Below are 12,085 nucleotides of genomic sequence, written 5' to 3'. Positions count from 1 at the left end.
CTTAAGGGGAAATAAAATGGGTTTCGATTCGATTCGATTCGTGCGTGCCTCAGATGAACTGAGCAAGGGATATCACCACGGCCGAGCGCGCGCGCACGCAGCGACACGCGAGCACCGCTCATCCAGAATTCACCATTTTTTATCTCTGTAATCATCACTGGCACGCCAGAACAACAGAAACAAAATCTTCACAAATCGAACCAAAGAGAGTTATACTACCTATCCATGCCTCCACGACTCTACAGCTCGAGAGATCCAACAACACAAAACAAAAAAGAAAGAAAACGAGAGAGAGAACACAATTAAGAAAAAAAAAACACAGAATCAATGAATCAATCGACCAGAGCGGCAATTCGTTAACCCGAGGAGTGGAGACAGATCGAACCAAAGACGAATTGGCGAGAATTCACCGGACGCGAGGGGAGATTGGAGATTGGAGATGCGCAAAGTGAGGAGGAAGACGAGTTGATGAAGGAGATGAGGAAGTTTACCTGGAAAAAGAAGATGAGAAAGGACGCGCGCGTGTCACGAGTTAGGTGGGGCCCACACATGGACCAGCACCAGCCAGCTAAACACGTGGACGGCTAGGATACGGTGAGCCGCGTAACGTACGGTCTGGATCTGCTCACGATCGCCTATCGCATCATCCTATCCTCAGATTGCTTTTTGTTGTCTGGTGGTAGTAGTACACGGAGCGCTGGGGTTAAACTGACGTTTAAAACGGTGGTTTTTAACTTTGAGTAAAAACAAAAATAAAATTACCGAGAGATTAATTTGTTCTTGACATGAACCGTCACGTGAATGTGTGACAGCAAATCCAGCCAAAATTCACCAAAAGTTTCATCCGGGATTCGTCTCGTACTGGCACACGCCAAAATAGGTGCAAAAATCCATATCCATGAATCTTGAAAAAACAGTCAAACGAACAAGACTAGTAGTAGGAAAAAAATTAGAGAGGGAGAGATCGATCGATGGCCCGAAACCGATCGAAAAGCAAATTATAAGATGGGGAATTAAAAATCAAATTCAAATCTGAAGAAGATATTATATTTGTGAAGAAGCTATTCCACACGAATCTGATTCCAACGGAGATCAAACCTTTGCAAATTCGCCACTTGAATCGATGCATTCGATGGACGGCCGGCGTGGAAGAGAGGAAGAGATCGAGCTGAATATATAGAGGGACGCAATTCATTAACGAACCCTAGAGCTATCGTGACGCCGTTGGTTACGCACGAGATAAGGGGTTTGACTGGTTATTGGTGAGATAAATCCGTGCAAAGTATTGGTCATTAACGGTACGTAAGGTTTGATTATTACCAAAGTAATATCCACTTTAATCGCAAATATTTAACAAACATAGGAGCAAAAATTGACCAAACTAATATTATGACCAACAACAAGTTTATAATTAAAAATCACATCTAATAAAATTTTGATATTCTAATATTACCTTTTGAGGCAGATTTTCTTCCAAACTAAAAAGTTTGATCAAATCTTGGTCTTCAACTTCTAAATTTAACTTAAAATAGTTGGATTTGAAGTAGGGTTGTGAACCAGCCAAAACACAACTCCAAGTCTCTAGTTTATTTTGGGAAAGAACTTTAGCATGCTCTATTGCCTTTTAAGTAGAGTTGAAATTGTTTGGCTGGCCTACAGCTCTACGAAAGAAATTGTTTGACTGGCCTACAGCTCTACGAAAGATGGAGTTAGAGCTGATGCTATTTTATAGAAGCTCCTTTGGATAAGTTGGCGATGGGTAAACTTTTTTTTTTCGCTCATACAACATATACACATGCGTACACCATCACACACATGCACAACACGGTATACACCTTACCAGCATCTACTACCTCCGTTTTAGGTTACAGTATACACTTTAGAGGATGTATCTTCTATCTGTAGTTGTACCGTCATCATAATTGAACCATTCTGTATGAAGTTATACACGTCACTTTCAACTGTCTTTTAGTAAAGGTTCTCAACCTCACCTCTCTCATTTTACATGTGCATGCTTTCCAAACTGTTAAACGGTGTGTTTTTTTGCAAAAAAAATTCTTTAGAAAAGTTGTTTTAAAAAATCATATTAACCTTTTTTTTAAAAAAATGTTATCACTTGATTAATTATACGTTAATCCATTGCTCCGTTTTACGTGTGGAGGGGAGGGGTTTTTAACCTCTTCGAAAGAACACAGCCTGTGTGCTTTCGTGCTGGTGAGATGTATGCTTCCACTACATAACATTGCTTTCAATCAGCAATTCAACCAAAAGAGAGAGACTACGCTGTCCAACGATGGTGCTCACTTCTGTATTTGCCAGATAAAACAGCAACCCATGAAGGCTCCTGAAATCAAAAGGATGTATGTCAATAAAGTTACTTTCAGTAGTAGGCCTCCTTTAGAACAAAGATATTTTAACTAATTTCCTGAAAAAAATATTATAAAGGATTTTCGAATGAGTTAAACTAATTGCTATGAAATTTTCAATTCGTACATTTCAAAGGAGCCCGTTACATTCAGTATGTGTGATTGGCTGAGCTTGGATTTAGTACTAGAGGGTTTTTTTTGTCACTTTCGTTGTCAGTTTCTTTTTTCTAATAATAGCTAAGAAGGCAAACAAATGATTTAATTAAAAGTATTTTTAAAATTTAAGGGGTCCTTTGAAACAAAGAATGGAAAAAAAAACATGATTGAAATATCATGCCTGGTTAAATACTACATGAAATAAACCGCATGAATTGTTTGTTTGGATGTCTCACAGAAAAAAACAATTCTTTTTTAAATATTTACATATTGATTTATCAGAGCGAGAAAGAAAGAAGGTGCATTGGAATTCTCATAGCATTTGTAAACATGAGGTACCAAAATATGGAGAAAATCTGCCTATCCTTTAAAATTCATTTTAACCCAATTTCCATCATTCAAAGGCTCTCATTGTAAATATTTTCCTATATTTTTCCTACAAATTTCTTCCCATCCAAACGAGTCATAAAATCCAAAATTAGCTTCGGTCGGTACAAACACCAGAATTCAGCCAACAAAAGAAACCAAAACCCTTTTTTTTTGGGTGCAAATAATGCCGAGAACTGGCTGCGACCCAGGACCCAGGGCAAAGTGATTTGGACCCGGAAGGAGCAGGAATAATCCCTGACGACTACCTGATGAGTGATAAGACTCAACTGACGTGCTGTGCTGTTCTTTCCAAATCCCCATCGCTTTCTTCTCCTCCTTTTTTCTTCAATTCCTCTCGCTTTACTTTGCACTGTTCGATTCATTCGTCACGGCACAAGAAACCATTCTTAATCACTCGCCCTTTCTTCCTCCATCAGTCCATCTCACTTTGGTTCCTTCAAGAAACGAAGCATCAAGAAAGAGGAGAGGAGAGGAAAAGCAAGTGAGGTTTCAGACTTCAGAGGTGCTCTGGAGGAGTTTGGTCTCGATCATCATCTCTCTGAAGCCTGAGAGAGTTTCAGCTCCGATTACCACTTGACCATGGTATGCAAGCTTGCCCTCTGCAGATATGCTGATTGAGATGCTGATTCTCCTATGGCTATGTCGACTTCTTCAGATTAATTTTACTTTGTTGGTTTGGTGTCTGGTTTTCATCCGGTTTCTTGATGAGATTAGTTTCTGACCAAGTAGCTGAATTTCGTTAGCAACATATCGTTTTGTAAGCTTTGCGCATGAAACCTTGTTATCTGAATATTTTAAATAAGTTCAAGAATTGCTTATTAGAACAACGTAACCGTGATCCTAAACATGTACATACTTCAGGTTGAAAAAAAAATTAGAGTTCATTTTCAGTTTGCTCCCAGTGGTTGCTTCTCTGAAGTCAATTAGGATAAGGATAAACAGAAGCAGCAGTTACTGTGGAGAGAATCAGAGCAAGAGTCTGAACCAGCAGAAATAACCAAAAAATTTCGCTGAAAAACTCTGAACTGAAATAACCACGAGACGCATGCAGGCGAGCAAATACAGAGGCTACTACCACGACGAGGCATCGTCGGCCGCCGGCGGCGGCGGCGGCGGCGGCGGCGGCGACGGGTACAGGAGGGAGAAGCAGGTGAGGAAGAAGCGGCTGACGGCGCAGAAGAGGAAGGAGATCAAGGAGGCGTTCGACCTCTTCGACACCGATGGATCAGGTTCTGAATTTTTTTTTCCTCATGCCTCTTCTCCTCTTTGCACTGATCGATGAACTGAAACTCGGTAATTGCTCACTTGTTCTTGCTTGCTTGCTTTGCTGCATCCTTGTAGGTACCATTGATCCAAAGGAGCTCAACGTCGCCATGAGGTACATATGTTTCAATACTATTGTGGCTAAGATTGAATTGTTAACGCATGATTAATTAAATATTAAAATTTTAAAAGCTATATTTATATGATATATGTATATTTTTTTTGTTTTGATTTTTTGTTTTTTTACAAAACTCGCTCTATAGCAATTCATGAAACGTGATAACGGATAACATGGGAACTGTCCAAAGCAACTGCCGAAACAGTCCTAAATCCTAGTACTAATTATAAGCTGTGGCTACAAGCTGAGATTTTGTTCATTTTTCTGTGTGTTTTCAGAGCACTGGGGTTTGAGATGACACCAGAGGTACCAAAACCTGCCTGAGCATATATCTCTTCCTTTTCTGAATCCATTTCTCCGACGAGGGAAGCAACGAACCGATATGTTCATCAGTTGCTGGAAGCTAAGCTGACAGTAAAAAAAAAGCAGAGGATGACGACGATTGCAAATGAGAATCGTTTTCGTGTGCAAATGCAGCAAATACACCAGATGATCGCGGAGGTGGACAAGGACGGGAGCGGGACGATCGACTTCGACGAGTTCGTGCACATGATGACCGACAAGATGGGCGAGCGCGACGCCAGGGAGGAGCTCAACAAGGCCTTCAAGATCATCGACAAGGACAACAACGTCAGTGTCCTTTCCTTCTTCTTCTTCTTCTTATTGTTCTTGTTCTTGTTCTTGTTATTGTGGTCGTTGTTGTGCGTAATTTGAATCTGAATCTGAATCTGAATATGATGAACAGGGGAAGATCTCGGACGTGGACATCCAGCGGCTGGCCATCGAGACCGGCGAGCCCTTCACGCTGGACGAGGTCAGGGAGATGATCGAAGCCGCCGACGAGAACGGTCTGATTTGTTGTTTCTCCCACACCCCCAGCATTTTCTTTTCTGTAATTGGCTTGGATTTTACCAAGCGATTAACTGGGACATATTCTGTGCACATAAGATTCAGGTGCTTTCGCCACACTCACAAATTACATGTGCATCTAATTTTACAGGATAGGATTCTATTCCCTCAAGGGAACGTCCCCTAGTGTAATTTTTCCTCTCAAATTTAATGTAAATGGTTGTGAAAATTTCTTTTTTCTTTTTTGCAAATTAGAGTATACTAACATCTTTCACTACACCAAAAATTATATTCAAATTCAATCTACCCGTGGAGAAATAAATAAGACAAATCCAAAGGTGAATTTGTCTATTTCTTAATGTGTGAGTTGAGTCTTACCTTGATTTTTTTTAATTCTTTAAGTAGTTTATATGTATATGGTATGAATGGTGTCAATTTTCTTTTTCATAATTTTCTTATGACTATTTGGATAGCATTTGAACAAATGAGAAGACATTTCCTCAATACCCCTCAAGAGTTTAAAATACTTTCCTTAATTTTCGACATGTGTATATAAAGTTTTGATTTCAAATATATAGAGTATTATTAAGAGATATTTTAATAAATTTATACCCTTAAAACTGTCGCATTTCTTTTCTATTTTTTTATCACTGAAAGATAATAAATTTAAATGTGAAAATTTGCATGTAGATGGAGATGTATAAACATTATTTTTATAGTTTTTTCTGTAGCATTTGTTAGCCGGTGCATACCACCAATACGTCCCAAACTTATGTGCACCTAATACGCTCAATACGTCCTAAACAGCTAAATTGAAACTTATGTGCATGTGATATGCTGCCATAATTGATGGACTAGTTGGTGCACGAAACTTGATCGAATGAGGACGGATGGATAATAATCCGAATTTTTGGTTTTGCAGGTGATGGCGAGGTCGACCACGAGGAGTTTCTCAAGATGATGAAGAGGATAGGATTTGGGGCCGGGTTTTTTTAGCTCAGCAAGCAGCTAATTAATCACTAGTGCTTCAGTAAACACAAAATAATGTTTGGGGAGGTTTAGGCATGATGTACCGACTGGATGGCATACTATCACTATGTACATATGTAGGTTAAGTTGGTACCATACCGCCTTATGTTTTGCAACTGGTGTTTTGGTGACTGAGACGATGTACATAATTGTACAGCAGTACAGATACCAAGGTAGATCAAATAAACACGAGATTGTTATTACTCGAAGAAAACATTGGTTTGATCTGCTATATCCTACTACAATTTGATAGTAAGCTTTTTTTTTTTTCAAGGAACACCATTTCCCTTTCCTCCAGGACCGATGCTTTTCATGGCTCTCTTTTCTTAGGCGCTCGAGTGCGCCACTTGATTATGGCTTCAATTTCATCCGGTGGTATGAATGCCTATAAAAAAATGTAAATGTAAATAAACATTCATATGTACGAGGCAATTGCTTCTGTAAACATATATACACACACAACCTGTCACACTCATATTACATTACCGAAAATTTGTAGGGATCAAACCAAACAAGTTTATCTTCTATGTGTCAAATATATGTCCTTTTTTCCCCTAAAAAATATTTCCTCCTTCTTAAGAACGACAACTTCAGTTTTCCACCCGTTGGACTTAAAAGGGAGACAAACTTCAAAACTGGAATTAAAGTTTAACCCTTTTTTTTTTGAAAAAAAAGAAGAAGATCATGGGCACAAGATGAATTTAGGCCTTGTTTAGTTGGCAAAAAATTTTGAGCTGACATGTCACATCGGATATATGGACATACATTTAAAATATTAAAAGTAGACTAATAACAAAACAAATTACAGATTTCGCCTGTAATATGCGAGATGAATTTATTAAGCTTAATTAATCCGTCATTAGCAAATGTTTACTGTAGCACAACATTGTCAAATCATGGAGCAATTAGGCTTAAAAAATTCGTCTCGCAATTTACACGCAACCTGTGTAATTAATTTTTTCTATATTTAATACTCTATATATATGCCTAAACATTCGATATAACAGGGTAAAAAGTTTCTGTTTGGGAACTAAATGGGGGCCTTAATTCAGAATTTCCGATGTTCATTTGGGCTGAGAGACCCATATGGCCCATTGGGCTTTCCACGGTGGTGGAATATTCCACCATGGAGGAAAGGAATATTCCCCCACCCTCTCCCTCTCCGCCCGCTTCGGTTTTCCCTCCTCTCTCCGGCGAGCGCCGCCTTCTCACCACCGGCCGCCATGAGATCTCCGGCCGCCGCGGAGTTCTCCGACGCGCTGCCATCTCCGACCTCTCCCGCCGCGACGCCATCCCACCCCAGGTGAGCGCCCCCCCAATCTCCCCCGTCGCCCACCCTCGCGTCTCGTCTCGTCTCGTCTCGTGTTGGCTAATCAGTAATCCACCTCCTCCTCCCCCTCTTCTTCTTCCCCAGCTCCGGCCGCCACTTCTACCTCGCCGTCGACCGCCTCCAGTTCAAGATGGTACGAGGCCTCACCGCCCCTCGTCTCTCTCTCTCCGATGGTGACCATGCCATGCCCAGCTCCGACTAATGGAGGGCACACGCCGCGTGAATTGAAAATTTTAAATCTGTGGCCGTGCCTGTGTTGCAGAGGACGCTCTTGGAGCTCCTCGGCGTCGTCGCCGACCGCCGCGGCGCGCTGCCGATCGCCGTCGGCGTCTCCTCCCGCGACGAGCTCGATCTCGTCTGCGCCGACGTCGCCAGCCTCCCCTTCGTGTCATTGTCGCCGCTGGTATGTGCTGCAGATTGATCCTGTGATTTTACGAAGCCGTTTAGTGTTAATTGATTATTTTGGTAGCTGTTCAATTCAGAAAAAAAAACTGTGATATGGCACAATGTAGCTGTATATGGTATGCTCGTTTTGTGCTGCAAATTGATGTACACTTTTCTGTGATTTTACGTTAATCGCTTGTGTTGGTAGGTAGCTGTTCAATTCATCAAAAAAACTGTGGATATGGAATAATGTAGCTGCATCTACGAACTACAGAGATGCCTGAGCAATTAGACAAACTGAATTTATGTACCCAAACGAATTACAGATATGCCTGTGCAATTAGACAAACTGAATTTATGTACCCCTGATATAGCTAAATTCTCTTTATTGTGTTCATGGATTTTGCTACCTACTTCCTGTGTTGGATTTTGTTGCCAACTTCATTCCTAATGGTTTTTGTCAATACAGTACAGCGATCAGGCTGAATCAGAGCGAGCATCTGTTCTTGACAAGTTCCGGCAAGCAACAATCCAATGGAATCATACAAAAGCTGCTGCTGCTGATATTGCGGATAGTCCCAAGACTGAAAGTGCAGATTCAAAACTAACCATCGTAGTAGCAACAGATGCCTGCTTGCCCCAGGCAACACTAGGAGAGGCTCCCCTTATGGCTCGCGTGCTAATAAACTATGAGCTTCCCACGAAGAAGGTGAGCCACTCTCTTGTTTTTCAGGATGTCTGTTGAGTACGCGCTATGCAGTTTCTTTGAACTCCTCTGGTTTGATTTTTTTAATTCTAGGCTCACTAGAAGTTTCAATTGAGATTTTTCAGGAAGCTTACTTCAGACGTATGTCTACATGCTTGGCAGCAGGCACGTCAAGAAAATATCATTTTATCATCATTTGTCATATTGTTGAGTGTTACTGTTGCTGATGATCTATGTTGGTGCAGATGGAATCGTGATTAACATGGTTGTTGGTGGCGAGGTAGCCACTCTCAAGGCTCTAGAAGAAACCAGTGGTCTGCTTATTGCGGAGATGCCAATACATGTAAGATACATGCAAGAGTATCATCATTTTACTTGTTATATGACATGCTCTTGTGGCCTAAACCGAAAACATTTGCTATGGCAGGTTTCGGAGATATTATGACTGTCTCAATTGAATGGCATTCAGTAGTTATTTCCTTAGGAACTAACTACTCAAGTGATCAAAGGTTATACTTTGTGACTTCTATTTGTGAATTGCTTAGAACACAGTAGAAAACAGGACTCAGTGAAAATAAAGAGGGGACTCCTATGGTTTCTCAATGCCTTGATACTTTCAATACTGGACCATAGCAGTTTACTATAATTTTCCTATTGTAGCCTGATTTGTAATACCATGGAGTCCTCTACCAAATGCTTTCAAACACTACAGCAGGTTATTTGGTAATATGACGTACAAATGATTTTTGAAAACTTCCACTGGCCTCTCTCACAGAAAATCAAAGTACATGATACACCATTTACTGTATCTAACACGAAATTTATGTTTAAACTCTAGATAATATCTGCAACATCTTGTGCAAAAAAAAAAAATCAAAATGACAGATACATTTTCCTTTTTGTACATCACATCTCTTGGTATCAAGTGAAAGAATATAGTGTTACTATGCCTATTTGGTCTATTAGTAGAGTAGTAGGTAAATCGGATAACCTTCAACTCAGTTGTCACTAAAGTCTGGAGTTCTTATCTACACCCATCACATACTTGCTGGAAATAAACATAATCCTGAAGATCAACAAATTAAGTCTGTCAGGTTTATACAAGTTAGATATCAAGTGAAAATAAACAAAGCTCTGCAACATATCTGAAGCCAAATGCTAGTTGTGGGTTGGTAATAAGACTGAAGCAGAATGTTGAAAAGATGCTATCATGTTAGCCATCAGAATCACATTTCTGCACATGCAGACTGACATTCAGCCTGCTTCAGATGGGTGGTGATACAAACATCATGTGACCATGTACAAAGCAGACTGACATTAAGCCTGCTTTAGATGGGTGGTGATACAAACATCATGTGACCATGTACAAAGATACATTCAATAGTTTCTGCATACATTTGAATACACAGACTAAAATTGTGTCCTAAAGAGGAAAAAGATTTGACCTTAGACATTTTTTTTTTGAAGCAGTTCAAATAGAAGGACAAATACTAATGATGCAGAGCGATAATCATATGACATTGAACTGGGATAAAAGAATCTTGTAGACCACAATGACACTAACTAATTCAATGCCTCAGAGCCGCACGCGCTGTTCTACTGTATACTTCACATAGATCAGTGTCTGTAAGATGTAAAGCTCATCATCACTGGCCAATCCATGAGAGAAGGTAAAACTTCTCATCCCTAAAATGTTGCACTTGATATAACGCAGAAGAGTAAACTGAATTTTGTAGAAAACAAAGAAAGGATTGACATACTTGCTGGAAATAGGTTGAATCTGGAAAAGTCAACGAGTCCTCATTTTTATTTAAGTCAAATAAGGTAGAAAAACACACACTGCAACATAACAGATAATAGAGGTTAATAAGATCAAACAGAATGTACTTGACATCAGCGGCTGATCCACCAAGATCGAGAAGGTCAAAACCTGTACTTGACATAACACGGGAGAACACAGTTAATTAAAAGGCATTTTATTAATCAAGTTCCACTAGTTTGGTACATTTCATCATAGACTAATTTGTGTTCCCTTCAAACAGCTAACAAAATATGCCTCAGCAAAAAAAAACCTACTGAGATTTACATGCCCAGTTGTTCAAATCCTGACACAGGTCGAAACATTTCATCATAGGCACACTACATTAACATCACAACCTTTTCTTGAGCTATAAACAAAGGGAATAATAGAAGGCGAGATACGGAAGCAGAATTATGTGTGTCCAAACTGCAAATTAATTACTCGCCAGAATCAAAGAGCAAACAGTTATTGCGAGTTGTAATCAAGTGGCAGATCAGAGAGAGTTTATGATCATGTGGCCATGTACAAAGATGCATTCATAGCTTCTGCATATCTCATGAATATGACCTAAAGAGGAGAAACATTTGACCTTAGACATTTTTTGAAACAATGCAAATAGAAAGCCAAATACTAAATGATGCAGAATAAGGCAATGAACAATTCAAGGCCTCAGAGAAGCAGAATGTTACATTACATACTTCATATGATCAATATCTAGTATGACAATGGTCTTGTCATCACCGGCCAATCGACAAGATCAAGAATACTGCAGTTAAGCAGAAGGTCAGATGCTAAATGATTCAAACTGGTGATCACATTGAACTGAACCAAAAAAAAAAAAGAACGTGGAATACAAAGAAATGACTATTTCAAAGCCTCAGACCGCACAGCACACTGTTATGCTATATATCCTTCATATAATCAGTGTGATGTATAGCTTGTCATCACTGGTCGATCCACAAGATCCAGAACGCAAAACCTTTACTTGATAAAATCCAGGAGAATGCAGTGAGTTTGTAGGAAAACGAGAAGTAGGTAAATGAGGTGACCTTCAAATGTGTTAATACTAGAGCCTGGAGTTCTTATCGACACATCACATACTTGCTGGAAATAAACAGAATCCTGAAAAATCAACAAATTAAGTCTGTTAGTTTTATATAATTTAGATATCAAGTGAAAACAAAGAAAGCTCGGGAACATATCTGAAGGCAAAAGCTAATTGTGGGTTGGTAATAAGAATGAAGCAGAATGTTGGAAGTATGCAATCATGTTAGCCATCAGAATATCACATTTCTGCACATGCAGACTGACATTCAGACTGCTTCAGATGGGTGGTGATAGTTTCTGCATAGCTCATGAATATGCAGATTACTATTGTGACCTAAAGAGGAGAAACATTTCACCTTATACTCTTTTTTCTTGAAACAATGCAAATAGAAGGCCAAATGCAGACCACAATGACACTAACTAATTCAAGGCCTCAGAGCCGCTCGCACTGTTGTATTGCAACTTCATACAGATCAGTGTCAGTAAGATGTAAAGCTCATCATCACTGGCCAATCGATGAGACAAGGTAAACCCGTGAGATTTACAGTTCATCATAGCAAAACATGCCTCAGAAAAAACCTAGTGAGATTTACATGCCCAGTGGTTCAAATCCTGACACAGGTTCAACATTCATCATAGGCACAGT

General features: G+C 39.8%; 2 protein-coding genes and 6 non-coding genes across 8 annotated transcripts; 2 read left to right on the top strand and 6 right to left on the bottom strand.

Annotated features, from left to right (window-relative positions):
* Positions 1–42: 42 nt before the first annotated feature.
* LOC112936730 (small nucleolar RNA Z188) lies at positions 43–166 on the bottom strand. Its single transcript, XR_003239154.1, has one exon. It is a non-coding gene; the product is annotated as a small nucleolar RNA Z188 (small nucleolar RNA).
* Positions 167–3,263: 3,097 nt separating this feature from the next.
* LOC4348517 (probable calcium-binding protein CML8) lies at positions 3,264–6,395 on the top strand. The gene is made up of 7 exons (NM_001423867.1): positions 3,264–3,494; positions 3,964–4,141; positions 4,254–4,290; positions 4,572–4,599; positions 4,771–4,923; positions 5,039–5,141; positions 6,065–6,395. The coding sequence occupies exons 1-7, from the start codon at positions 3,492–3,494 to the stop codon at positions 6,136–6,138; spliced, it is 576 nt and encodes a 191-aa protein (NP_001410796.1). The 5' UTR covers positions 3,264–3,491; the 3' UTR covers positions 6,139–6,395.
* Positions 6,396–7,381: 986 nt separating this feature from the next.
* Positions 7,382–9,349, top strand: LOC4348516 (uncharacterized). Its single transcript, NM_001423868.1, has 7 exons — positions 7,382–7,474; positions 7,586–7,634; positions 7,764–7,904; positions 8,355–8,594; positions 8,717–8,756; positions 8,837–8,934; positions 9,019–9,349. The coding sequence occupies exons 1-7, from the start codon at positions 7,395–7,397 to the stop codon at positions 9,034–9,036; spliced, it is 666 nt and encodes a 221-aa protein (NP_001410797.1). The 5' UTR covers positions 7,382–7,394; the 3' UTR covers positions 9,037–9,349.
* A 456-nt stretch (positions 9,350–9,805) lies between these two features.
* LOC112936744 (small nucleolar RNA Z185) lies at positions 9,806–9,889 on the bottom strand. Its single transcript, XR_003239168.1, has one exon. It is a non-coding gene; the product is annotated as a small nucleolar RNA Z185 (small nucleolar RNA).
* Positions 9,890–9,953, bottom strand: LOC112936746 (small nucleolar RNA Z185). The gene has a single exon (XR_003239170.1). It is a non-coding gene; the product is annotated as a small nucleolar RNA Z185 (small nucleolar RNA).
* A 687-nt stretch (positions 9,954–10,640) lies between these two features.
* LOC112936736 (small nucleolar RNA Z182) lies at positions 10,641–10,732 on the bottom strand. Its single transcript, XR_003239160.1, has one exon. It is a non-coding gene; the product is annotated as a small nucleolar RNA Z182 (small nucleolar RNA).
* Positions 10,733–11,663: 931 nt separating this feature from the next.
* LOC112936745 (small nucleolar RNA Z185) lies at positions 11,664–11,747 on the bottom strand. Its single transcript, XR_003239169.1, has one exon. It is a non-coding gene; the product is annotated as a small nucleolar RNA Z185 (small nucleolar RNA).
* Positions 11,748–11,999: 252 nt separating this feature from the next.
* LOC112936737 (small nucleolar RNA Z182) lies at positions 12,000–12,085 on the bottom strand. The gene has a single exon (XR_003239161.1). It is a non-coding gene; the product is annotated as a small nucleolar RNA Z182 (small nucleolar RNA).

Source organism: Oryza sativa, chromosome 10, assembly GCF_034140825.1.
Source record: "Oryza sativa Japonica Group chromosome 10, ASM3414082v1".
Classification (NCBI taxonomy): Eukaryota; Viridiplantae; Streptophyta; class Magnoliopsida; order Poales; family Poaceae; genus Oryza; species Oryza sativa.
This window is presented reverse-complemented; position numbering and strand designations above follow the sequence as displayed.

Coding starts and splice junctions, on each gene's coding strand:
- LOC4348516 (NM_001423868.1), top strand. CDS start 7,395: ATGAGATCTCCGGCCGCCGCGGAGTTCTCCGACGCGCTGCCATCTCCG. Junction 7,635..7,763: donor ACCGCCTCCAGTTCAAGATG/GTACGAGGCCTC, acceptor CCTGTGTTGCAG/AGGACGCTCTTGGAGCTCCT. Junction 7,905..8,354: donor TCGTGTCATTGTCGCCGCTG/GTATGTGCTGCA, acceptor TTGTCAATACAG/TACAGCGATCAGGCTGAATC.
- LOC4348517 (NM_001423867.1), top strand. Junction 4,142..4,253: donor CTTCGACACCGATGGATCAG/GTTCTGAATTTT, acceptor GCATCCTTGTAG/GTACCATTGATCCAAAGGAG. Junction 5,142..6,064: donor CGAAGCCGCCGACGAGAACG/GTCTGATTTGTT, acceptor TTGGTTTTGCAG/GTGATGGCGAGGTCGACCAC.